This window comes from Dendrobium catenatum, unplaced genomic scaffold (assembly GCF_001605985.2).
Source record: "Dendrobium catenatum unplaced genomic scaffold, ASM160598v2 fragScaff_scaffold_1378, whole genome shotgun sequence".
NCBI classification, from domain to species: Eukaryota; Viridiplantae; Streptophyta; class Magnoliopsida; order Asparagales; family Orchidaceae; genus Dendrobium; species Dendrobium catenatum.
The window spans coordinates 349851-377477 of record NW_021319840.1 but is presented as its reverse complement, the minus strand read 5'-3'; the positions used below and the strand labels follow the sequence as shown (position 1 = coordinate 377477).

Sequence of the window (27627 nt, the reverse complement as noted above, 5' to 3'; positions counted from 1 at the left end):
AGTTTAAAGCCTTCAAAACCTTCAAAGCCATTGTACTCAGAATTATAATTTAAGAGACAAGAAAGAGCATCCATAATAATACAAAAAAGGAATGGACTTAGTGGACAGCCTTGTCTAAGTCCCGTAGATGATGAAAAATAACCTTCCAGCGAACCATCCAGACAAATAGAAAAAGGGATATCATTAATACATGCTTTAACCCAGTTAATGAAGATATTAGGAAATCCCTTATCAGCCATTATAGCAAAAAGAAAATTCCTTGAAACTGTATTGAAGGCTTTCTTAATATCATATTTAGCACAAAAAAGATTCTTCTTATTATGCTTTTAGAAAAGATTTATGATCTCCATAGCCAATATAGGATTATCAGTAGCAATCCTATTAGAAATAAAAGCAGCTTGATTGTTCTCAATGATATCAGGCATAAAGATCTTCATACGGCTAGCTAAAATAGTTGCAATAATTTTGTGGAACACATTGCATAATGAGATAGGCCGGAGTCATGAACATTTTCTGCATGGGTTTTTTTAGGAACAAGAGCTATAGCAGTAGCTTTTGCACTTTTTGGTAAATAGCATTTAATAAAAAAGGATTTGATATCCTTACAAACAAGAGGGCCCGTAATACTCCAAGTTTTTTATAAAAGTCAAAATTAAAACCATCAGGGCCAGGTGCCGAGTTGGCGCAGCCACCTTTAATAGCCAGGTAAATTTCTTCATTGGTAACGGGCCTAACTAAAGTTGAAATGGCAATATCAGGAAGCATTTTCCCTTTAGGAATAAGCCTAGTATCATTTAATTCTGGAGGGGCAGAATTATACAGATGATTGAAGTGTTGAATGATGCTAGAGTGATTGCTATTATCATTGTCCACATGATTATTCATAGCAGCATTGATAGAACTCCCATTAAAAGCTTTCTCTTCCTAATCTTGGAGTAAAGAAACTTTAAATCTTCTTCTCCATGCTTTAACCATTTAATTTTAGATCTTTGTATGGTCCAAGAAGCATGCAAAGAGTTGTAGTAGTTAATGTTAGCATTAATTCTATTAAGATCTCCACACAACTCCTTGTTAAGAGGATCATTGTCAATCATTTTCTGACACATCTCTTGAGAGGCTACTAAGGAAGCACACTTGTTGGCAATGTGATTGGAAGAATTCCAATTTCTAGTTTTAATCTCCCTTTTAAGAAGTTTCAGCTTCTTATAGAGGCTTAAAATAGGATTACCATGATCCGGTAATTGAAAAATATTTAAAAGAATGCTCCAGAAATCCGGAATGTGGCTCCAATAATTTTTATACATGAACCTCTTAGGATTCTTCATAGTAGGGACATCTCTAAGAATAAGCGGAGTATGATCAGAGACATGACTGCTCAATACATTATAGTGAGAGTTAGGGAATTGATTAATCCAAGTTTCATTCACTAAAACCCGGTCCAACTTAAGATGAATAGGATTGTCTTGTCTTTGATTGAACCATGTATGGAAATAACCAGTGGAGGGAAGATCAACCAAGTTATTGTCAAATATAAAAGAATTGAAAGGATATAGCCTATCCATAGTGATAAGATTCCCTCCTTTTTTCTCAGATTGTAATCTGCAAGTATTGAAGTCTCCAATTACAGCCCAAGGCAGAGCACCATGAGGGTTAACTTCCCCCAATTCAGCCCATAACTTGTTTCTTTCATCAAAAGAATTGGAAGCATAAACAGCAGAGAGAAGCATGATAATTTGAGATCCCATCATTAAATTACCAGTAATCATTTGAGGAGAAGAAGAGATAGGATTAAAAGAGATATTATCAGAATTCCATTTAATCCAAATGCGGCCAGGTGTAGCAAGATCAAAATTATTGAAGCTGAGTTCATTTTCAAAAACTTTGTGAGTAGAACAGAACCAAGGGTCTTGAAGATTAGAAGAGAGGATACGATTTTCAAGAATACAAATTAAGTCAAGCATATGCTCTTTGACCAAATTCCTGCAGCAAAAAACTTTGTCCGGGTTATTGAAACCCCTAATATTCCAGGCTGCCAGTGTTGGACAATTCATAAGAAACTTATGATTTTTGATTAGGGCCTTTACGGTTGCCCTTTCCCCTAGTATTCCTATACGAAGAAGTTTCTATAGAATTCATCATTTTGGTATTAGAATTACCAAGATTTTCTTTCTTATTCTTGCCAGAATACCCTTTGGTTTCTTCCATTCCCTCATTGTGTAAGGATGAAGAGGAGTCATCTTCATTATCATCTTGGAGCACGCTAAACTTGTTAGCATAAGTAACTCTATTCTGTTTCTTTCCATCAGAATTAAACTTATTGGGAGCAGAGGTAGAGGAAGTCAAAGAAGTAGAAGAATTGAGATTAGGGATGTTAGTGCTTGCCCCAGCTAAAATAGCTATAGGAACAATATTATCAGTCATAGGACAATTCTCAATACTCTTATTGTTATTGAATTTCTCTGTGTTAAGATCAGCCCCTTCTTTTGTAGAAATATTCACATCCTTATAATGCAAAGCTGAGCTACTAGGAAGATCCATTTGATTAGAAACCTCAGTAGGAGCACAAGCCGAGAAATGAGTCAAGTCATGATCTGTATTAACAGGGATAGCTTCCCGGTGTTCGGCAGAATCATCAACCATAACATTATTCTTGGTGGAAGAATTAGGAATAGGGAGAAGACCTTTAGGATTTAAAGAGTGGGGTCTAGGTCTACGACTAGTGCTTCTCCCCCTAGGAGGATTAGGAATATTGTTAATTTCAGGGTTAGGATTAGCAGAACATTTTGAAGGAGAGTGATTAAGCGAACCACAAAATTCACAGAAGGTAGGACGCCATTCATATTGAATTTTTAAGTTAAAAAGTTTGCCTTCAACACATATAGGAATGGTTTCAGGGAAGGTCGCTTTGGCATCAACTTGAACACAATCTTCTGCATTGGAATGGGAAAAGTGTGGATTCCATTTTTGAAAAATAAAGGGTTTTCCAAAAATAAACCATGCACCTCTACTCCAAACTAGATCATAATCTTCTGCATTGGAAAATTTGAACAGAAAAAAACCCTCGCTAAGAGAGATAAGTTTCAGACTACCTTTGAGATTCCAGAGCTTTTTGACAGAGTTAAGGAGCGCCTCATAGTAAGGTCTCTTACCGAGAGAGTAGCCAACAAGCGCCAGATCCCATTCATTTACGGCTTCAGTAATATCTTCAGAAGGAAAATTGATGATTTCTTCTTCCATTGGCAAGGGGGATATCATAAACTCACATGCATTAGAAGTTGGTCCTGAAAGGATGCGATCCCACGATCTTGTAGATTTGTCTCCAGCAGCAGTGCGAGGAATGAGAGGGTGCGCTAGAGGAGGAAAATCTTACTCCAAGACGGAGGGATCCATCGGAGCGGATCCCTCCGATCACCAGATGAAGCACCAAACGAGTCGCCAAAAAAACCCTAACCCTAGCAGAGCTCTCGCGACTTGCCGATATTTTCTTTTTTTATTATAATTATTTTTCAATAATCAAATTTAATAGCGAGAGATAATTATAAAAATTGATATGATATTTTTTTTGGGTGAAATTATATGATATTTTAAATATAAAAAAAAAAGTATGATACTTATAATAATTTTATAACAGTAATATTTTAAATTTTCCTAAATTTTATTTTGAGATACTTATGTCAATTAAGACAAATTTATACACATATCAGATATGCAATACTCAACCCAAGATCTGAGTAGCCAAAAAATTAAGTTGAGTTGTGAAAATATTTTAAATTTTAAAATTATGATAAAAAATAGTGCAAATTTTATATACCAGCCGCTTAATCCTCAAAATTAGCAAAAGGAACATATTTAATATAAAATTTAAAAAGGTGCAAATTCGCCAAATAAAATAGCGCATTCAAAATGAGCCAAAATAAATATGGCATTCTCAATGCGCTATTTTGTTTGTCGCATTCAACTCAAATATGAGAGAAAAGAGTTAGAGGGAGAGATAAATGGCTATTTTAAAAAAACTAAATAATTAGTCAAAACTTTTGAAGTATTCTCCTCACCTCAGGATGAGAGAGAGGGAAAGAACCATGAGAGAGAAACCGGAGAGTAGGGAGGGAGATAGAGAGAGAGACAAAGATAAGGAGGGTGAGAGAGAGGCTAGATGGAGAGAGAGACGGATGAGAAAAATTTAATTGATTATGAATCAGCCAATTATTTTGAAGAATTGACTCATTTTTAAATTCATAAATAAATATGCTCCTCTTGCTAATTATGATGATTAACATGCTCTTTATAAAATAAAGATTTAGAAATAATGACAGTCAAAGCTAAAAAAAATATAAGCCATATTAATCTCTCACGCGACAATCTCTTACATAAAGAAGTATTGATGGTGATTATTAAAATATTATTTTTAAAAAATAATATTATTCTGATCAAATATTTGGTAATAAATCATTTCAATTGCTGAAGTAGTAATTTTTGATATCATATAGGCTCCATTTGGAGATCAGATGGACCATATTTAGCACAATATTTTAATTTATATATCTAATTATTTATTTGATATTTTAATCTAATTTATACCTCCAATAATATGCGTAGTTCTTAAAGTATATAAACATAAAAACAATGTAAGAATATTTAATATGTTATCAAATAAGAATTAAATAATCATTAAATGAGTTTTATTGAGTTCTTAAAAAACTTATCAATTCCAAGCAACCTAAATTACGGCCCATCAGTACAAAAAGCCATTAACTGGAAAAGCCCACTAGGCTAAAACAACATCGGGGTCATCATGCCCCAGTCCATGGAACAATTATTAGGTCCGGACGTCGGAAGTAGCTCTACATCAGGAGGCCAATAACATGTCGCCACGTGCTCTTACTCTTTACAGCGCGGCCCGATGACCCGACCCGGACCGGAACCCAATATTGCTATGTTCGGGTATTACTAAGTATTGCTTGACAATAACGAGAAATACCGCTCTGTCAAGACCAATACCTAGCAAAATTGGGGTATTGCTCGGTATTGCTAGGTGTTAATCTTGATATAATGGTATTTCTCATTATTGCCGAGCAATATCGAGCAATACCTAGCAATACCCCGGTTTGCACAAATCAGCCAATACATAGCAATCCCGAGTCCGGTCTGGGTCGGGTCGTCGGGCCGTGCGATAAAGATTAAGAGCACGTGACACCATTTTACTGGCGTCCGAACATAGAGCTACGTCAAGACACCGGACCTAATAAAAATTCCAGTCCATGGGCTTTATGAGAGCTATAGTATGTTTTGAATTTGCTTTCAATCATACAATGGCTTCCTACATCATATTCAGTAAAAATTTCATATTTCTTCTGTGCCAGCATTGGGCTATGAAAGAAGGCCGAATTGGCTTTTTGGCTAATGATTTACATATTATTAATCAAATTAGGGATTGAAACTTGCAAAGGGTGCTTTATTTTAATTAGAAAACTAGACACTACAAACATTTGGTGTTTATTCTTTGATTAGTACATTGATTATATCATAATTGAGTGATATTTAGGTTATTAAATCTAGCTTATTTTGATTATATATGAAATATTTATCTATAATTAGAAAATATAGTAAAATAATATATATAAATTATTGGAGTTATCTCATATGGTGGTAGGGAGGGCATTAATGTGTTAGAATTATCATAAAATAATTGTTATTCCTTCGCTATATTGAGATTGATGATCATAAAAATGAATGTCAAATATGGGTGGCTAATGAACATTTAATAGTGGTGGCTATGTGCAATAGCCTTATTTGGGATTACATATATTGGCCTTAGAAATTTCTTCCGTCGATCACTCAGCCGCAGATCCGATCTCTATTGGTCCTTGTTTAATGGCATACATTAACCTTGATGGTGGCGATATGTAATGATCTTGGTTATCATGATATGTATCAGCCATATTGATAATAATAGACATTGACCTTGTTGGTAAAGACTGATCTTAGCATTTGTGGTAATAATTTCCTTCATTTACTGCATGAAATCCACCAAAAACTGTGAAAATTGCATCAGATTAGGCAAAGAATGAACATATTTGAGATTTTTTAGGTGAGTTACGTCAAGTCTCCACAGTTATTTTAAATAGTCGTATTATGAATGGAATTTTGAAGTTATGGATTCTACAATCTTGATAATTTCTGATGATGAAATTTTTCGAGGGTGTTAGGGCATCTTGAATTTGGCTGAAATTTGAGATCTCTTAGATTTAGGTTTTCTTTTGGGCTCTAGTGGCGTCTAGAGATTTGGGAGAGACCGATCCTCCTCACGAATAGAGGATCAGTTGTATCTTGCTATTTTCCGTTTCCCTTTCATCAAATAATACAAATTATCTACTGTTTTTGTGGTTTTGTGTGAATTTTTGTAGAGAATTCTAGCTGTTTGCCGAAAATTGATAGAAAATACTTGAGATCTACAATTGTTTTTTATCACAACACTTGTTTAAAATAGGTAGGAAGTGACCTCACAGTGATTGTTTTATCTGAAACTAGCTCTAAATAGGACCCTTGCCTTCCCTCCTCCATGACTAAAGCAATTGGTTCCAGAGTCACGAGTCTTCTAGTCTTGAAGTATTTGAAGTCAAGCCTCATCTATACGGAAAACCTGAAGAACTCAGTCTTGAGATCATCCAGTAGCTGGTTGAAACTCAATTGAGCTGCCCATAGGGCCTCCAGGTTCTGATCATCATCAGATACTTGTTGTCTGCTGCTCTTGGCCATAACTTGCAAAGCTTGTGAGCTCTAATAGCAGTTATGTCGCAAGCAACTTACCAGGATTCAAAACAAAACAAAAAAGCAAGCAATAGTAGAGAATAGTAATCTATATGATAGAAAACACTTGTAGATCTCAAGTATTTCCTATCAATCTTTGGAAAACAACGAGAATTCTTCATAAAAATCCGCACAAAACGACGGAAGCTGTAGATAATTTGTATTATTTGATGAAAGAGAAACGGAAAATAGCAAGATACAATTGATCATCTATTCGAGAGGAGGATCGATCTCTCCCAATCTCTAGACGCTGGCCAGAACCCAAAGGAAAACCTAAATATAGGAGATCTCAAATTTCAGTCAAATTCAATATGCCCTAAACCTAGGAAAACAAACTATTTAATACATACAATTCAAAAAGAAATCTCTAAACATTCCCTACATTCAAATTTCCCTCCTAACTCCCTCAAAAACCCTTCCTAAATTGCTTCGTGGGATTTGCGGTTCGATCGGCAGCACAGACAGACGGAAAATGTCCGCCTGTTTCGCGTGATCTGGTCCATACGGGACCGGCTAGACCGGTCCAATGGACCGGTCTAACACTATATTGCAAGTTTCTTCACAAAGAAGAACCAACATAACCAAGCATACGTTCTTTTTAAAAAAAAAAAAATGCCACCAGTCCAATCTACTACTCATTACTATATGTTATATTCCTAGCTAAAGTCATGGCCAAGCATCATTTGTACAAAGGTTGAAATATTCAAAATAGAAAGTTTGTTAGAAAAGTCGCCATGGCATGTGGAATATGGAAAGGTTGCTGTATGAAGGAACAAGCTCCTGCATCACAAAGCCTGAAAGTAATTAAATAGAAACAGGTCACAATTTTGACTTAAACATGACCAAAACACTACTATTCAACTATTTAAAAAAATTGAAAATTAGATAAACTGGAATGGGTAAATATTGACGTTGAGTTGAGGAATATGAACTAATTAGTAAATCATAGGGTAAAATGTGTGAACGAATTAATATAGATGATTTAAAATGATGAAAGCGAGGTACTCCAGCAAAGTTTCATCAGCCAAATTTCAAAATATTTAAAATAATGTAAGGGAAATATAACCAGTGGGACAAAACTTAATCTAAGACAAAAAAGGGGTAAATAGCAACCTCAAATAGTATAGTGACAATGGTATGTAGCAAATAACAAATAAAACAATAGCAATTTTTTTGGCACACATAAAAAAAGAACTTCGTCAATCAACAAGCAAAGGCTTTCTTAAAGGAACAGAGGATGAATTTGATAGGACTTAATAATCAAAACAACACATAATAAAATAAAAAACAACTTACTCCAAATAGATCTAGCAATAACACCAAGAGAGCTGTTTTTACTAATTTTCAAGCAAAGTAGGATAAGATACAACTTGATTCACTGTTCGAGAGGTGAATCCTCTCTCCCACAATTCTTACTTGCCACTAGGAAACAAAACACATCACAAAAACTGCTACAAAAATTCATAACATAACATAAACACTAACCCTCCATAATCTCCCCCCTTATACAGCCCAAATCCCCTAACAAATGCCCCTTATATCTTTCCCAAAGAGTTCCCCCCTTTACCCAAAAAGTTCCCCCCCTAAATCCTCTTCTCCTATACGCGAAAAGAAGATCCTAGGCCCCCACCTGGGTAGTTGGATTGATGCTCGCCTAGGCAGCTGGGCTGCTTCCAGCTGCATCAATACTCTCCTCCCAAAAAGTCACTTTCTCCTTAAGGTGAAAAAAAGGGAAACTGCTTCTAGATGGTACTATAAGGCTCCCATGTAGCCTCATACTCTAGTAAATTCTTCCACTTAATCATCATCTCCTTAATCCATTTGTCTCCTTGGTGCACCCCTTTCACCTGCAGTGGTTCAAATATCACCTCCATATCATCTGACAGTGTGGCCAGTAGTGCGGACCTAGGTGTATGATTTTCAATGGTTCATCTCAGTTGTGATACATGAAATACATAATGGATGGTTAAGGTCGATGGCAACCTTAAGCGATATGCTACTACGCCAATGCGCTCCACTACCTCATAGGGTCCAAAGTAATGGGGAGAGAGCTTCTCATTCCTTTGTCGAGCCAAAGTCCTCTGTCTGTAGGATAGTATCTTCAGATAAATCATATCCCCGACCTCAGACTGCACGTCTCTCCTATGTTCATCGGCCAACTTCTTCATTATTTGATGTGTTCTCAGAAGAAGTTCCATCAATTCTGTCAAAGTTCAATCTCTTTCTCCCAAGTACACTCTGCTGATTACACTAGTGTGTTGTCATGCGCATAATGTATCAGATGAGGTGGATCCCTCCCATATAGAATTTTAAATGGCATTGTATGGGCTCATGTATGATATGAAGTGTTATGCAATATTCCACCCAGACTAACCATTTGGCCAACATTTTTGATGTATTTGATACAAAGCAACGAAGATAACTCTCCACATTGCAATTCACCACCTCTGTCTGACCATCAGTCAGTGGGTAGTAAGCTGTACTCCACTTCAGGATGGTCCCTTGCATCTTGAATAACTCCCTCCATAAGTGGCTCAGAAAGACCTTGTCATGATTGGGCACAATGACCTCAAGTATGCCATGTAAACGGATCACCTCTCTAATGAATGTGGTTGGCACTGACACCGCGGTGTATGGGTGGCGTAAGGAAACGAAATGAGCATATTTGCTCAATATGTCCACCACCAATAGAATTATAGTGAACTCCTCTGATCTAGTTAGTCCCTCAATGAAATCCATAGTCACATATTCTCACACCTTCTCGGGTAATGCTAAAGGTTATAGAAGAATGCTACCAGTCCAATCTACTTCTTTTGCTCCAATATTTTCTTCATCATGTCCTCTGTGTTATAAAACCTTTCTTCCATGGATGAAATCATTTCCTCAACTTCATATTTGAATTGACCAGCTTCTACTTCTAGTTTCTCTTCCAAAGCATCCACTTTCTTCGGCGCCATAGGTAACAAATCTTGTTTGGATTTGATGATCAAAACAACACACAACAATATAAAAAAACAGCAACTTACTCTAAATATATTCATAAATAATACCAAAAGAGCTGTTTTTACTAATTTTCAAGCAAAGTAACACAACATACAACTTGATTCACTGCTCAAGAGGTTAATCATCCTTCCCACAATTCTTAGTAGCTACTCCATAATCTCTCCCCTTTAACAGCCTAAATCCCCTATTAAATGTCCCTTACATCTTTCCCAAAGAGTTCCTCCATTTCCCAAAGAGTTCTCCCCCAAAGCCACTTCTCCTATATGAGATAAAGGAGGTCTTGGGCCCCACTTGGGGGGCCTTGATTGCTGCCTACCTGGGCAGCTAGGCTGCTGCCAGCCGCATCAAAATTTTGGGAACTTCAAAAGAATGTGTAATTTTCTCAAACTTGAAAAAAAGCAGCATTTTTGGAGGAAAAAGATATGTTTTTAGCTCAATTAGTTAATAAACATTGAAAAATGTAAAGAGACTCAATAGCAACCCTATACAAAAATTTGTCAGTGTCCTTCGTTTATCCGAGATTATAAACAAAATATATATATATAAATTCCAATAGACACATAGCATGGAATAGTTACTGCAAAACCTAACAAGTGGAGCAAGCAACCAAAAAAGTTAAAAAGGTATTAAATTTTAAGCCAGCTGCATTGATAACAAATCAAGGACAAAGAAACATACCAGCAATCTTTTGCGATCTATGGTGGTCATGAAAGTTCAGGTGGCACACAAATACACAATACTAGCCACTAGGCCCACTACAACAAACATAAGATCGCATGAAGAGGAAAGTTTGAGTTGTAAGCAGTTTTTGAATGTGGTTGCCTAAGCAACTTCAATAAAACTGATAATGACACATAAACAAAACTCCAAAAGTATCATCATATTAGAAAAGATGTATTACATGCACAATTCCACTCACATGTTACACCAACTGCAAGGTGAGTTGCAATAAAAGTGAAAAAAAATGGCACATAATTTTTACTCACCCACAGAGAGATCACTTTTTTGAATATCTTCAATGCAAACCTCCAATTGAAACCATACCCACAGCACTACTCACTTGTAAAGAGAGAAATATAACATATATTGCTATAAGGCCAAAGCCTAATAGCTTGCTGGGTTGCATATTGCTTCTTGGTAAGATTAGCAGAGACCAGACGAGTCCGGTCATAAGAAACCCCATTGTATAAATCAAGGAACTATCATTGGGAAGGAAGTATGAAGATGGTGCAGTTGAAAATGCCCCAAGCAACATTGATATCCCTAGCCCAGCAAGGGTATTGAACATAGGTCCTGCATAGCAACCTGACATGGCAATCTGAACTCCTTCCCCACCATTCAAAGCTAGAGCAGTATTTGACATCAAATCACCCATGGAATTCCCCCATGCCATCACTGTAAGTCCGAGAATGGACGGGTTGATTCCCAATATCACACCCAAAGCAAGGAAAAGGGCAACCAACTCATTCGCGACAATATAAAACCAAACAATGCTCATAAAAAATCCTCCTAAAACCCATGGAAGCAAAAACCTTTGAGGCGGGCGATCGTGCCCGGTAAAAAAGAATGCAAGAACGCCTAGAGTGATGCCTACAAGACTACCAAATACATAAACAGCTAAGTTTGCCATGAGACTCTCACTTCCTCTAGAATTCCACAAAAATGCCAAGAGCAAAGGTGCCAATGCTGCACTTGCTACTGCAAAATGTTTAGACCATCTTTCTTCCTCAACAACTGGAATTGTCAGCTTTCTTGGGAGTGAAAGTGGCATTTGAATAACCATAAAGAGTTTTCTACAAGAAAATAATGGAAGATCTTCCTCTCCATCTTCACTCCATCCCCATAAAGGCCTTGAATTGTCACCCATCCCACCCTTGTGCCCACGATTTGAGTAGATTGCCACATTTGACGCCCACATCCACTGAGGCAAGCTACTATGCAACTGCGGCACATCATCACTTGAGTCGTATTCCAGGAGAGAGCCATACACGGATTCATCTTCTTCATCTCCCTGAGAAAATATGCTCCCTCTAACTGGTAATAATGGCGTCACAGCATTCAACTTAAAAATCCTGGCATGTTTCCTCAGTATCTCATTTGCAGCGACTATAAAGGCATACACCGCATAGATAAAAACGAACATGACAGCACCCCAAACACTCACCTTCCCAACTATTAAGATCCATGACAACGCCACCAACGCCAATAAGAAGAATCCAATATCCCTGATGAAGCATCTCCGATCAATTTCTACATTCTTCCCAGCAACACATAAACAGATGATCCCGGCCACCATACAAGTAACAAAGACTGCACCGCCAAGCACGCTATTCAAACCAACCTCTCCAGCTTCAGAACCCACAAAAGCAGCGATGCTGGCAAAAACATCAGGAGCGCCATTACCAAGCGGAAGCAATGTTACCCCGGCAACAGTAGGCGGTAGCTTCAATAAACTAGAGAGCTTAGAAAGACTGCAGCAGAAGTAATCTGCAGCCGTGTTGCCCAATAGATAGAATAGAGCCAGCAGCCACAAACCAAGAATAGCATACCCCAAGACTTGAACTTTCTCACAACCACAATAGAATAAAGATATATAATTGACAAATCCACCAGAACTGCAATCTGGATGGGACTTTAGAAATTCGCAACTCGAGGCGAAGCCCTCGTGCTGCTTTATTCCGAAGCAAACCTCAGTCGGATTCCCAGGCATCCGTTCATTATCTAAGGCAGCATGCGAAGAATTGATCGAAGAAAGCTCCGCAAGCCTCCGATGACTACTAGGGGTGAGTTGGGGCAACCGCCAGGGCAAATGAAAGTTAGAATTTTGGCGGAGGAGAGGGCTCCTGATCACGTCTTCTTTGTTGTAAAAGAGCAAAAGGGGAATCAAAGAACAGAAACTAATAAATACTATAGAAAACTTACGGGAGAGTCTCGCCCTCTCCTCCATGACCGTGAATTACGCTAACTCCGCTATTTCGATTGGTGGGGATCGGCTTTAGGGTTTCGGCATCCGATCATAAAAAATGTAATCGAGACTCCTGTTAATCGAGTTGAGAAGAGACGAGGACGAAGCAATGGAGTTTAGAGAATTAGGTCATGTAACTTCAGCTTAGGGTTTCGTCCACGGGTACGCGCCACGACGAGAACGATGGCCAGCCGCGAAGCTTCGAAACTCTTTTGTGGGCAGGTACGTGAGGGTGGGTTGGGGACCTGGAGTGGGTTGTCGGGTCGGGTCGCAACATTCTTATTTATTTCTTTAATTTTAATCAGAATTAATAAGTTAAAATAAATTATTTTTTATAAATAAATTTCTTCTTAAATATAAAATTTAATAATTCTAGTTGTTATTTATTCTCACAGACTTTTTTGGAATTTTTTTTTTAAATCAACTTTTAAGTATAAAAATGAATAAAAAATTTTTATGCTAAATAATATTTAAAAAAACAGTAAAAAAGTTGTCTCAAATAAAGTCTAAGTGGTCCACATTGGATTTGTAGATTGGCTTTAAATTAAAAAAAATTAGAATTATTAAATTTATCATTTTATTTGAGGTAATTATAACTAATATGAACTATAAATTTCATAAACTTCATTAAAAGTTTTTCAAAATTTTTTTATAAAAATATAACTTTTATCTATATTCAACCAGATGAGACATTCTCTCTCACTAATTATACAATTTATTTCAACCTAACTTCTTAAACATTTATTTAACTGTTTAGTAACACATTTAATGCTTATAGTAAAAAAAAATTTATTTAACTTGATACGCCATCAAAATTCATTATGACCCAGCAAAATCTAGATGCGAAGATGGGATTAGGTTTATTTTGATCAGACACAAATCTCGATGCAATATATGAGATTGAAGCTTCAAAAATTAAATCTAGAGCTCTAGTCTACAATTTTAGCAAGCTTATAGTCAAATTGAACATCTCAAGAAGACGAGCCAACAACACCAAAAATTGTCCAATCGAGCCCAAATGGATTCTAATAAAAGGATCAAAACATCTTTGGAAGCTTTAGAGCATTAATTGGATAACTGAATGACATCCAAATATGGCATGCTTATAGTCGAATCGAGCAGCTTGACGAGGCGAATTCAACGAGCCTAAAATCACTCAATTCTAACATCTCTAGGACATCTAAATGCTTAATAAACAATTCATGTTCAAGGGGATCATTATAAGCCGTCCGATGGAACATCTAAAACATGCATTGATCTTATGTCAAGCCCCATCATTCACAACAACAAAAAAATATAAATTCAGCTCATCTCTTCACATGAGGGAGGGGGTCAAAAATAGGAAGAGCTAAAAGGATGAAAGTTGTGAGAGCTCTCTAGCACAACAAACCGGATTTTTTCCCAACACTGATCGGTTGTGGACTTCCGACCGTTGCAACCGCCACCGAATCTGCTTCTCAACAATCTCCATATGTTGCCCGTTCGTCGGCACCGGCTGTTCTCAAACATGCCCTTAAACTACGGCTTCTTTTTAAGAAATTTAATTATTTTAAATTCATTATTTATAATTTATATCAGGAATATTTTCCATAATTTTTAGTAAATTTGATGTGATGACCTTAATTGACAGAGTTGAACATTAGCCAATTAAGTTTAAATTAATTATTCTTTAAGTGGAATATTACTTGATCAAGTGAAAACTTGTCAAACAAAGAATTTATGATTGAACAATCTTATTATTTTCTAATAAATTATATATTATCATGTGTTTTTGACTAAATACAATTACTTTATTATTTGAGCAAATTGCTATTAATATTATTGATTGCATAACATTAAAAAGCAGAAGAGAAAACCAAAAAACTTTACAATAACATCCACACAATTATTATAATTTATATATTCTTATATTTGCTTCGTATAACACCCTTCTATTTAAATTATATCAAATTAAAGATGCCATCAAAAGGATATCATCTTAAATAAGTTAATATGAAGTAACATTTTAGGAATTGAAGATTTAATTTATTTCTATAAATAAAATATAAAATTTTAATACTAAGCAAAAAAATTAGCTTATATATATATATATATATATGCTGATTTTTTTGCTTAGTATATAAATACATAACAAGCTAACTCCGCTCAAGCTGTCAACAGCCGACAGCTGGCAAGCACCCTCGCCATTGGATGTTGTTGTCATTGCTGGATGACAATCCCCACTAGCCGCCACTACTAGACCACTGTCACATTTTGTTGTTGTCTGTCGCCGCACGCCACCACTAATCACCACCATATTGAACTTTACAGTTTCATTTTATTTCAAATCATATAAAAAAATATGTATCGTCTGCATTTATTTTACATTCATCCAAATATTTCCAATACACTGCATTTCCAATTTACCTTAAAATTATTTTCACTCACTCTTCTTCCTCAATATTTTTAGTAAAATTTAGTTTAATTTATCCATAACTTTAAATTCAACAATAACAAAATAAGACTTTATTCACATTTAACTCATTAAATAAATAAACTTTTAAAAAAATAATCATACACAAATTAATTATTTATCTAAATTTTTGGTCAACCCTATCATGATATCATATGGTCCCTATAAATGAATGATAAGAGTGGCAGATCCAAATGTGTCCATATGAAATAAAGGCATGGCACATGACTTATAAATATGTACATTTTTTGCCCTGTCTGGGTCTTATCTTGGACTAGAAAGCAACTCAACGAAGAAAATTTTTCATAATGTTTGATCATAAAAATTTCTTTCACAGCTTATCTTGATCTGTTGATTGAAAGCTTTGACTATCAACTAATAGATTTTGAATTCAAGTCTTATATAGATGTTGCGTCAGTGAGTCTGTCTTTATTGACCTAAATGCCCCCAAAGAAATTTTCTTCCAGTCAAACTAAATTAATTCGATGGCACATTTTGGTCAGCCTTATTAAGCTGACGGTAGTGAGCTTTATAAATATGTTTGATGGCTACCAACTCTATTAAATAAGACCAGCAGACTTATTAATATGAGGGAGGGGGCATTTATAAGATATTGGTCGTGGGATATTCACACAGAGAGAGAGATATTGGGAGAAATTATGAATGTTGTGATTATTCTAAAGAAAATACTGTGTAAATTCTGATATATAGATATCTCATATAGTCATATTATTTATATTTTAAATATTTAACAAAGGAAGGTTGATGATGATATCAATGATTTAATGATAGAATTTGTTATTATAAATATTGAAGATAAATAATACAACACAAGTAATAAAAATTAAAAAAAAAATGCAAGTGTTTTATTGTATTTTTCTTAAATACAATATAGGCTTAACTCGTCTAATCAATAATAAATAATTACAATAAAGAGCGGGCACTTTGTTGCTTCTGGGTCTCAATATGTTATGTAATTAACAACTAGTTCAATGAAATACCGCGTTTGTGGCTTTTCCTTCTCCAAATCAGTCTTCATCTTCATTGATTTTTCCTCCTTCAAACCAGTCTTCATCTTTGTCAGCTTTTTCTCCTTCAAACCAGTCTTTATCTTCATTGGCTTCTCCTCGATTCTTTTTTCTTAATTGTTATGAAAAGTTTATTAAGTCAAAATCCTAAAAAATATAGAATTTTCGTGGTATTTCACTTAAAAAAGAGCTTAATCCTAAACCCTAATATTTGAACAAGCAATTTCTGGGCTGGGTCAATCGGGCTTGCAAGAAAAAAATTTGAATGCAAATTAGAAATGAATATCCACGTATATATACAATCCCGATGTCGAGATTTTATTGAAGTACGGACACAGAACTATGTTCGAACTTCGCACAGAATAATTTCTCCATCCATTAACGTAAGGGTAAATAAGTCAAATCAAAGCACTACCCCATAGAAACTAGAGAAGTAGGACTAAATTGGAGTGGGCCATTCTAATTTGATAGCTAAACTAATTCATATGATCCCTCTATCATAAATGCTAGGGCATCCAATACCAAAATACTATAACCTCAATAGTTATAGAATTTAATAATGAATCAAGATATTTTTAAATATATTTTATTCAAAATATCACACCAAATCTTCATCTGTACTCGATCTGATTCCTTGAAACTACTCATTTAAAATAATAATTTTATTTATTAGGTCACATTAATCACATAAACTAATAAAATAATAAAAAAAATATTTAAATATTATGATTTTATGTGAATACTTAAAATTCATAATTTTAAAATATATTTCATATCTTTAGACAACTAATGTAGCCCTAAAATCAATGCTAGCTTGAGCTGATACAATCTATTTGTTCTCTTATTGGACTAAGCAACACAATGGAAGAAAATAATGCCTTTGAAAGCTGCATTTGAGCGGCTACGTTGAATTTCCAATCTAATATAACTTACATATATAAGTCTTCTTGCTTTAGCTTCTAGACTTTCTTATATTTTACTTAGAAGGGTTATAGGCCATTTTTATATTCAAAAATATTGGGCAAATTTACAAGGAATGGCCCTTCAAAATATGTATTAGTCAATATATTAATTTATCTATATTATAATTTAATTATCAAAGGTCCATTTGACAAAGTTATTAGCTTTGTTAATTTATCATAGTTTTGTGTAATATATTACTAACAGGGGTGTCAAAACGGATTAACGAGTTGGATATGAGTCCAACCTAAATTGACCAGAGTCTAAACGTTTGACCACTAATCTGACCCGGTTTTGCAAACTAATTATGAAGTCCAACCTGGACATAATCTGCACGGGTTATCGGGTTGACATGACCCGACCCGCGAACCCAATTTTGTGTGCGGAGAGTGGCGCATGTCCGAACTCCAGAGGGCTCGTTGAGTAGCTGGCGTTGCGTGCTCTAGGATCGAGCGTTGACATGCTGCGAAGGGCAGGATCGCTTGTCCGGGATTGAGCACAGGCACGCTGCATCTAATCCGTGATCAGCATGGTGTCCATCGTCAAAGTTCATCTCACAAACATCAGAAGCAGTTGCGAGGTAGACTCTCAACGACGGGTGATGGACTGACTCTTAGGGATACCATAATAACAAAGACGCCAACATATGCAGTAGTGCAGAGGGCGTGATCACGGGTTTGGGATCCAGAGTTCGGACGCAAGTTCGAGTCGAGCGCTGTTAGTGCGTTACGGAGGGAGGGATCGCGCTGTAGAGGGTATATTTGAGTGCCTCCGTGCATGTCATTTCGGGTCAATTTCGGGTTTATGAGTCAACCCGAACCATATCTGATTTTACAAACGAGTTAGAATCTCGAACTTGAATCCAACGCGTATTGCAAATGGGTTGACCCAAACACGAAATTTTTTGGGTCAAGTTTTGACACCCCTATTATTAAGGATGCATGTTGTAATTTTATTTTGATTTTTTTTTTTTTTTTTTTTGGTGATTTTGTGTAGTTTTTATGTGGTGTTGAGACATACCATCAAATAAAGTAATGATTGAATTTTCAAATGTTATAATAGATGAATTTATTTGATAAAAAGTATAGTGATTATGATATAGGTTGAGTAAATAAAAAATAAATGTGATTATTAATTAACCATATTTATTTATTGTAACAGCATATTTATCAGTTAGATAATTAATTTAAGATTAAGAATTAATATTAATAATTAAGAATAGAAATTATAGAAGCATTTAATAATTGTAGGATAATTTATACAGTAATCATAGACATTTTTAAAAAAAATAATTTATAAATCCTTCTATTAAAGGAGCATGCTTTTTAATGAGAAAATAAGCTTTATGAAGTCCTTCCATTAAAAGAGGACAACATCTCATAAAATCTCTATGGATTATAGTTTTAAGATTAAAAAAAAAGAATATTTTTGGACATTTTTAAAATTACTCAGCAAAATTTTTATCCAAAATAACTTAAAACCATTTTTAGCAAAATTATGAAACATGAAAATAGACTTCATTTACTTTTCCATAATAATAACCATTACACTTAAGAAAAAATATTTTAAAATGAGGCCTAAGATTGACCATTTTACTAAGAAAACTTCTCAATAAGAAATGCCTAAATTTTAATATCTTATTTTAAAAACAATTTTTTAGTAGGAAAACTTCAAGTTAAAATTTTTTTAATACTAAGGCTTTATTTGGGGCGGCTTTCTTGTTGTTTTTTAAAATAGCTTTTTAATATAAAAATTTTAATTTTTATACTAGAAAGCTGTTTTAAGAAGCAATAAGAAAGTCATCCGAAACGAAGCCTAAGAAACTATTTTAAAAAGCACTTAAAAAAGTGTCCCAAACGAAACATTAGCCATATTCCAAAAGGCTTTATTTGAAATAGCTTTTCAATTGTTTTCTTCATAAGAAAAATAGCTAATAAAAAATTAATTTGTATTTAAAAGATTTTTTTTTTTATTTTTAAGACTGTGATTGAAACCATAAAATATATAAATATAAATAAGAGAATTAAAAATGCCTAAATTTTAATTAAATTGCAGTTTCATAACAACATCATATTTTATTATGACATGCAAATGATCACATTCAAAGATAAGACTAAAGTATTCCCCTCTTATGAATTGCCTCTGACATTTCACAAATTACAAAATAATGAAATTTCTCACATCAGCAATAAAATTTGTCTTCTAATGTTGTCTTAGTCATTATTATACAGTAGTGGCAGCCCCACAAACAGATGTAATTATCATCAATAATTAATCTTAAAGTCATATTTGTTTGTTAATGAAAATATTTAATTTCACAAAATAAAAAGAATATTAAACCGCGCGCATGAAACAGGTGTATTTTACTTTTATAATTAAACATTTTTTATATAACTTTAAAAAATATTTTTTAAATAAAAAAAAAATTCTCCTAAGATATTAGATGCACACGCTACTGATGGTATGGAATTGTGCACGCTATGCTAACGCGTTGGCAATGATTTACAGATCAGAATATTTTGATATGATTTTTATTAAAAAAAAAAATTATAATAATTTTTTGTAATATTGATTTCAGATACATTCAAAGCAGAACAATAGCAGGGTAGCAATTCATTTGTGGAAAACGATGAACAAAATAGAACAGAGATTTATATGACAGATGAACAACTACCAACAACAATCTGAAAACAGTGAGGGAATTTTGATATTTTACAGTTGCTGATTCCATACAAAATGAAGATTAAAGCCTACCTCTGAGATTTTTGACAAATTTCTTCATGAACCGAAGCGGTGGGAAGATCTGGGTTGTCCTCATGCTTCATCTTTTTGTTTTTTTAGTAATTATTGATTAGAGAAAAGCTACTGATAAATTATCTTGTAGTTGTAGATATAAGCCGGTTGTTCAAAATCTCTGATGAGTTTTTTCATTCAAATTTTGATTCCGCCAACAGATTAATTGAAGTTCAACCTCTTTACCTCGAGATGATCGACATCTCCGACATCGCTGAGGTAATTACCCCCAATAGTCGCCAAGCAGTTTTCCGTCTGGCCGGATACGGCGGGAACCTTCCGGGAAGTGCTGCGAGAGGTAGACAGTAGAAGGCGGGGTGGCGAGTCGAGACTACGGCGGATGAGCCGCCTAACAACGGCAATTAGGTGATCGCCGGTCTCCGCCGTCGGCGGAGAAGTCGCCGATCGGAAACTCAAGCAGAAACTCATTTGTCGCTGCAACGCCTCCTCCGTCGAGATCAGCTTTGCAGACCGGCAGATCTCCTCGCCCACCGCCTCGGCGCAGAGCCCGCAGATCCACCTCCCGCCGTACCTCGCGCTCACCGCCGCCACGTAGGCCGCCGTGCACTCCTCCGTCAGCCCGCAACACTCGCACTCCGCGAATCCGAACTCCTCTTCTCCCACCGCCTCACCACTCATCGCAGACGCCGACATCGCAGCAGAATTGAAATCCTAGCGGAACAAGCAGAAGATAGGGCGGAATCTTCAAGCTGTAACTATTCTGCTCGAACAAAATCTTCAATGATTTTTACCAATGGATGGGATTTTGCTATATCTCGTTTCTCCAGGCGGATGAAGCGCGGATCTCTTCTCCAGCGATCGATGCCGCTGCTCTCGCCGATGGAAATTTTTTCCTCCTCTCGGAACCGAGAGGAGGGTTTCCCATCAAGGACATCTCAGGGTCCCAGGGTTCTACTCAGCCGTTCGACTAGCCTCTCGCCAATCCAGAACGCTGATTACTTCAAATCCCTCCTTCCTTCCACCCAAGCTCCCTATCGCCGGCGACGTCGCCGGAAACCTCTCTCGCGCGATTCTGGAATGGGAATGGGGATGAGGGTTAGTTTTATAGGGCCTTTCTGTTGAAAAAAAAATATACATTTATATTTGTCCGAATTCTCTCCTTGGCCTATTAGTTATTAGTTGAGAGCTAAGGCTTCCAACTCTTTAAGGTTCGAGTTTCTGTGTATGCGTTATGTGTATGAGTTTTTCTTAAATGACCTAAATGTTCAAAAAAAAAATATTTGTCCGAATAGCATGAAATTATTTTATTTTGATTTATCTAAAATTTTAAAAATGATTAAATAATTATTGTAAAATATATAATAAAATAATAAAAGGGATTTACATACCTATCATAGATTTTTTGTGAAATAAAAATTATTGAAGTTATCTGAAATATCGATTTTTATCAAGTTATATCTATTTCTAAGAAAAAAAGCATGATCCCATCAATCTCAATATAAGAACTCAACTCTTCTATAATCTTGGAAGCTAAGTGATGCTTCTCAGTACAATTATCAATTTTGAACTTTATCATGATATTCATCAATACAAGATAAGTGAAAGCTCGACGTTATGCATCTGAAAGGAAGGCTAATAAAGCATCATCAATATTGTTGACTTCTGACTCCTTCAATATGGTTATGAAATAGAGTCGAGTCGCAACTTATTACTTTCAAAGTCAACAACTATCAATGGTATATGATAAATCTGACTTATAGCATCTCATGTTATTGCGATTATCAAAGTACATCGACCGTGTATATTCAAGATTATTTCATCAACACTTAACAATATGTGTCATATATTTTTGAATCATTGAATACAAATACCCAAATAAAATGTACATATTTGAAAGGTCCATCACCATCTTGCTGAAAATCAATAATTATTCCTTGATTTTTTTCCTGTGTAACATAAATAAATAAGAAGATAATTTTTAAAAAGATATTTCGGGGGACCCCTCTCATAGAGGCGATAGCTTGCTCATGACACTACAAAGCCTTAATCTCTTTTCACCTTCAGATTTATATTAAGACCGAATGGTACAAACTTTGTATATAAGATCAATGAGTTCTAAATTTTTTTTTTTAAACCATCAATCATTTGATTCATTTTTTATGAATATCTAACTAACTTATATGTCATATATTTCATTTGCCTCTCTATTCAATATAAGATCGTTAATGCTTGTTAAAAAATACTTCATCAATAAATAACTTATATGTTCTTCAAGCAAAGTTTGAATATGAAGCGAAACATATTTGAAAATATTTTTTAAAAAAATCAAACTATGATTGAACTATAATTGCATTATTCATGTACAATTAAATATGGGTTTGGTTTTAGCTTGTGCCTTATAATAGTTTAATATCTAAATTACATTAATTTATATGTATTAGAAAATAAATTATACTATAATGTTCATAAGTTTTTTTGGTGTGATTTAAAATTATGAAATTATATTAATAACTATAAATTCTTAAAGATTTTTGGGCTCACTTGTTTATTTTCAATTAGAAAATATATTTTGTTTATATTTTTATTATTTTTATTTTTATTTTAACAAAATAAATTAACTTATTTTTAAAATAATAAAACTTTTATTTAGATATTCCATCTTCTTTTAACATAAAATCGAACCCAATCACAACCTTGTGTTGTTGTTGTTAACATTTGATCATCATTTTCATGAGCCACCATTTATGTTTTATATAAATTTCAATAAAAAAATATAAAAAATTATTTAATATATCAAATATGATTTTATTTTATATTAACTTATAAATAAAATAAAATAAAATTATCCATAGAGACTCTTAATTGCTAGACATATAGATGCATAAAGAATGCAAAGTGATATAATTTTTTTTTAAAAAACCCCAATTAATAAAATAATGTACATAATTAGCTCTGCACGTTCCAACTCAATTGAAAATATGTTTTTGTTTTTTTGGAAAATAAAATTGGCAATCTAACGAAAAACTTTTCCAATTCTATAACGAAGGCAAATGATTGTAGGGAATTATTGTGGGGACCACACGGTGAACTTACCTGGCGGCACGTCAGCCGATCGGTTTCATTGGCCGCCAGTTTTCGCCGTCGCCAGTTTTCGCCGTTGCCACCTTCTGCTGTATTGGGAACGTTTAATTCCGTGTTTGATGCCTAAATCCGTGCGGGCGCTCCGCATGGTAGCGTTTCGGTCTATGTAGATGTATGATTTGCTGCAGGTTAGTGTTTGGTGCGGGCGTTCGCATATTGGTACCGTTGTTGCTAGTCGTAGGAATATTAATAAAGCCTGGCCCACAGCACTACCGTCACCGAGCCACATTCACACAACCGATATTAACTTAATTATGTTCCATTCAATATAGCTAGGGCTGTCAAAATCGGTTGACGTGTCTGATTTGGGTCGAATACAGAACTGATCTGACAACTAGTTGACACAACCTGAATCCGATCAGATTTTGCAAACGGGTAAGATATTTCAACCAGACTCTATTCGTGTGTGTTACCATGTTGACCCGATCAAACCCGTTTTGCATTCTAATTCAGGCGCGACAGTGGCATGGTTGCGGCATTCGGTATTGTCGTCAACTGGACTCGATGCGACACGCTACCGAAGACTCGACACGGGCAAACGATGCAGGCATAGTCAACGCGACAACGCGACTTAATTGCACTGGCATACTTGACAGCGAACGCATATGACGCAGTCAGGTTTTGAGCCGGGTCATTCCCGGGTTTCCGGGTCAACCTGAACCAGACCCTATTTCTGAAACGGGTTGATTTGTCGAACTCAAATCTGACCCGTTTCACAAACATGTTGACCTTAACCCGAATTTTTTGGATCGGGTTCAAGTCAGATTTTCGGATCGTGTTAAACCTTAGAGGATGCTTTTTATTGCTGATATTCTTCCCGTCATAAGGCTATGTATGGAGTTGATAAAAAACATGAATTTTGAAGGTCAGCAATAGAATTTAAAGATTTTTCTTTAGAGTAGACCGATAATCTGATAAATGGAATGTAATTAGTCGTCATAAAATTTAGTGGCAGGATTTGGAGTTTGGGTGATCAAGCCATTAAAAAGAGAGTTTGTCCGTGTCTATTGTTCAAAGTGATGGCGAAATAAATGACGATTTTATTAGTAGAATTCAAGTTGACGGTTGAAGTGGAGAGATGCAGACCCCATTTTTGAAAGATGCATTGATCATGCTAAGTGACATAAAAAAACCATGCAAAAGTAAATAATTTTTTTATAAAATGGTGACCAGACCTTTAATGTTTTATGATGTAGAATATTTGTCATTAAAAAAAAGCATAAAATTAAGTTAAGAATTGTATAAACGAGAATGTCATGTGGATGAGCAACTTTATACTTAAAGACAGAATGTGAAATAAGCAAATACATGAAAGGGTTGGAGTAACTCTAGTGGCAGATAAGATTAGAAAGAGTAATCTTAAATGATGTGGTTGCATAAAATGTTGGCCTTCTCATGATCCTATTAAGATAGTAAATATCTTAGATATGATCTATATATGTTAAGAAATATAGTGATAGACGTAAAAAGACTTGGTTATAAAGCATTTAAAATAATATTTTTTATCTAAGATTTAAATGAGAATTTTACTATTAATAGCATAAAATGAGGAAAAATGATTTATGTAGCCAATCCCACATAATGGAATAAAAAATATTGTATATTAAAATATTCAGGCATATATATATATATATATATATATGAGAGAAAAAATTTAAACTTATTAAATCTCGATAGAGATTAAAATTAAGTTTAAATTTAAACTTATTAAAGCACGATAGAGATAGGCTTTGTTTGTTTCTTTGTTTTCAAGATATTTGTATAGTAAAAAACTGCTTTAAAAAATAATAAGATAATAACTCTATTGTGGGCTAGAATATACGAGGTGTTAGAGTCAGAATTTATGGAAGTCTGATGTAGGTCAGTGGTCAGGTGAAAGTTCGGGTGTCAGTTGGTGGTCAGGCAGAGGTCCGACGTCAGTCGGTGGTCCAGCGAAAGTCCAACATCAGTTGCTGGTCTTGCAAAAGTTCGACGCCAGTCTGTGATTCGGTGGAAGTCTGGCGTAAAATATCGACCAAGCAGAAATTATGATTGTGTCGAAAAAGTAAAGGAGTAAAAACCCTTTTATTTAAGCATAGGTGTTTTTCAAAACGAGCATTTAGCAATTAAGAAAAAACACTATTTCAAACAAAACCTTAATCTTATCCTAACTAATTTTTGTTAGAATATCTTGGCTTTTTATTATTTTCAAATATAAGGTAAAAAATATTAATGCTGATCTAAAACTCAAAATAAAATTGTAATTTAGTTTTATTACATTTTCCTAATATTTAGTTATTGATCAAATACAATGCAAAAAATTAAACAACATGTAATACTCTCTCCCTCAGTTTATTTAAAATATTTTTTTGCATGTCGTAGCACAACTCGTTGTACGGAACTCTCACGATGTTGTAGCTTAAAGCATCTCAACACACCTATGCTTGGTGGGCAAATTATTGCGTCCGGTGTCCGGATTCGCCTGGACACCAATACAGTGTCGTCACATCACCAAAATACATCGGGACCCAGTGCATTTGGATGACATGACGTCACCGGATTGGAGGTCCGTACATCGGGTGACCGGACGCAATAATTCACCTGCTTGGTGACATGTATGGGCCGAAATCCCTCAACTAACAACTAATAGCAATAAATAAAAAAGAATTAAAATATTTTATTTTTTATAGAATTAAAATACTTGATAAGCTATTTGTGATGGCTTATTAGGGTTAGCCATTATTAGGGTTAGCCATCATCATAATTAACTAATGGAATAAATTTAAATACTTAGATTATTTTTTATTGTGAAGACAAGCTATTTATTCTTATTTGTTGATATGCTCATTTATTTAATTAAAATTTCATTTTTAAGCTTGATGAATTTACCATTAATAAGCTCAATAAAACTCATTCAATTAACTAATAATTTATTTGTTGATTTATTTTGTTAATAGGATCAATAAGACTAATCTTGCCAATTAACAAACTGTTTAATAATTTTATTCATTAATAGATTTAATCATTTAACAATGTGTGTTTTGTCAGCTAAGAAATAGCTCAATGGTATGAAAGAATTAAAATATTTGATTTTTTTTATAGAATTAAAATATTTGATAAGCTATTTGTGATGGCTTATTAGGGTTAGCCATCATCATAATTAACTAATGGAATAAATTTAAATACTTAGATTATTTTTTCTTGTGAAGACAAGCTATTTATTCTTATTTGTTGATATGCTCATTTATTTAATTAAAATTTCATTTTTAAGCTTGATGAATTTACCATTAATAAGCTCAATAAAACTCATTCAATTAACTAATAATTTATTTGTTGATTTATTTTGTTAATAGGATCAATAAGACTAATCTTGCCAATTAACAAACTGTTTAATAATTTTATTCATTAATAGATTTAATCATTTAACAATGTGTGTTTTGTCAGCTAAGAAATAGCTCAATGGTATGACTATTTAAGCTTCTTAAAACAGGTTTGTGGTAAAAAAATTAAATTTTTTGTCAAAAAAAAATAAAAAAACCATCCCAAATGAAGCATTAATCAACTCACAAAACTAATTTATTTGCCTAAACAAGTTCTTTGATGTACAATCAAACTGAGCCGATTCTATTTGTTTGATTTATCATAATGTCAGTATCTTAGGCTTTGTTTGAGACGGCTTTCTTATTATTTTTTAAAACAATATTTTGGACAAAAAAAATTATTTATTTTACGAAAAATCAATTTTAAAAAGCATTAAGAAAACCGTCCCGAATGAAGCCTTAATTTCATAATTGTTTGAATGATTTAATTCAGTTTCATTTTTAATATAAATCATTTAAAAATTAAATCAAATACACATTCCTATTTCATACCATTGACTGACGACTAAGCAACACTTACGAAAAAGTCCAAATAAATAAATAATTAAATAAAATAGTTACACATACTTCATTTTTTGGAATTATTTCTCTTCCCACAACTCCTGAATCTCTATAACAAAGGAAGCACTCAAATTCCATGAATTCTAGAAGCCTCTAGAACATAAATTATTTGTTTTAAGTCAATGCCATCAAATATTATGCTAAAAAGTTTATACTAATTTAAATAATTTCATATTATAAAATTAATATTTTCCTTGCTGGACACCATCCAAAATGAACAGAAGAGGAAAACATTAATTTTATTGGAAAATAAATAAATAGATCAAAGTAGCATCTCCTTTACCATTGACGATACTGTGGACGTGCATAAATCTGTACTAACAATTTATTTATGGAAGTGCTTAGGAAATTCTTTGAGAAACTTTCCGTTGCTTAGCTTTATTGGTGGGTGCTCGATTCTCTCGAGCGGCAGCGGACCCAATCAAGTGCAGGCAAAGAAGTTTCTGGGGTGGGTACCTCTTCTAGGACAGACGAGGATTAGTTACGCCGCCAAGCGCCCTTTCGGGAGTGACAGCGAGTGAATACCCCGTTCCAACAAAAAAAAAATTCTTCGAGGGCTGAAATAGGAATTTTTTGCAAAAAAGGAGTGCCTGAATC

At 34.4% G+C, this 27627-nt stretch overlaps 3 protein-coding genes across 4 annotated transcripts; all 3 read right to left on the bottom strand.

Moving 5' to 3' along the window:
- Positions 1–881: 881 nt before the first annotated feature.
- On the bottom strand, positions 882–3237 carry LOC110116623. Its single transcript, XM_020850283.1, has 2 exons — positions 2157–3237; positions 882–2029 (listed from the first exon to the last, which is right to left on the bottom strand). The coding sequence occupies exons 1-2, from the start codon at positions 3235–3237 to the stop codon at positions 882–884; spliced, it is 2229 nt and encodes a 742-aa protein (XP_020705942.1).
- A 4174-nt stretch (positions 3238–7411) lies between these two features.
- On the bottom strand, positions 7412–13028 carry LOC110116630 (cation/calcium exchanger 4). Of its 2 annotated transcripts, XM_028699737.1 has the most exons (3): positions 12733–13027; positions 10797–12653; positions 7412–7601 (listed from the first exon to the last, which is right to left on the bottom strand). In XM_028699737.1, the coding sequence occupies exon 2, from the start codon at positions 12518–12520 to the stop codon at positions 10826–10828; it is 1695 nt and encodes a 564-aa protein (XP_028555570.1). In that variant the 5' UTR covers positions 12521–12653; positions 12733–13027; the 3' UTR covers positions 7412–7601; positions 10797–10825. The 2 variants fall into 2 exon arrangements, with proteins under 2 accessions (XP_028555570.1, XP_020705950.1); XM_020850291.2 differs by having other exon boundaries at positions 10797–13028.
- A 6770-nt stretch (positions 13029–19798) lies between these two features.
- On the bottom strand, positions 19799–21050 carry LOC110116622. The gene has a single exon (XM_020850282.2). It carries the CDS (start codon positions 20660–20662, stop codon positions 20171–20173), a length of 492 nt encoding a protein of 163 aa, XP_020705941.1. The 5' UTR covers positions 20663–21050; the 3' UTR covers positions 19799–20170.
- Positions 21051–27627: the final 6577 nt, after the last annotated feature.

What these genes read in the sequence shown, in the direction of transcription:
- LOC110116623 (XM_020850283.1), bottom strand. Translation starts at nt 3,237, where the DNA reads ATGGAAGAAGAAATCATCAATTTTCCTTCTGAAGATATTACTGAAGCC. An exon ending in GAATAAGAAAGAAAATCTTG is followed by an intron (nt 2,030 to 2,156) that starts GTAATTCTAATA and finishes CAACACTGGCAG; the next exon opens with CCTGGAATATTAGGGGTTTC.
- LOC110116630 (XM_020850291.2), bottom strand. Translation starts at nt 12,757, where the DNA reads ATGGAGGAGAGGGCGAGACTCTCCCGTAAGTTTTCTATAGTATTTATT.
- LOC110116622 (XM_020850282.2), bottom strand. Translation starts at nt 20,662, where the DNA reads ATGTCGGCGTCTGCGATGAGTGGTGAGGCGGTGGGAGAAGAGGAGTTC.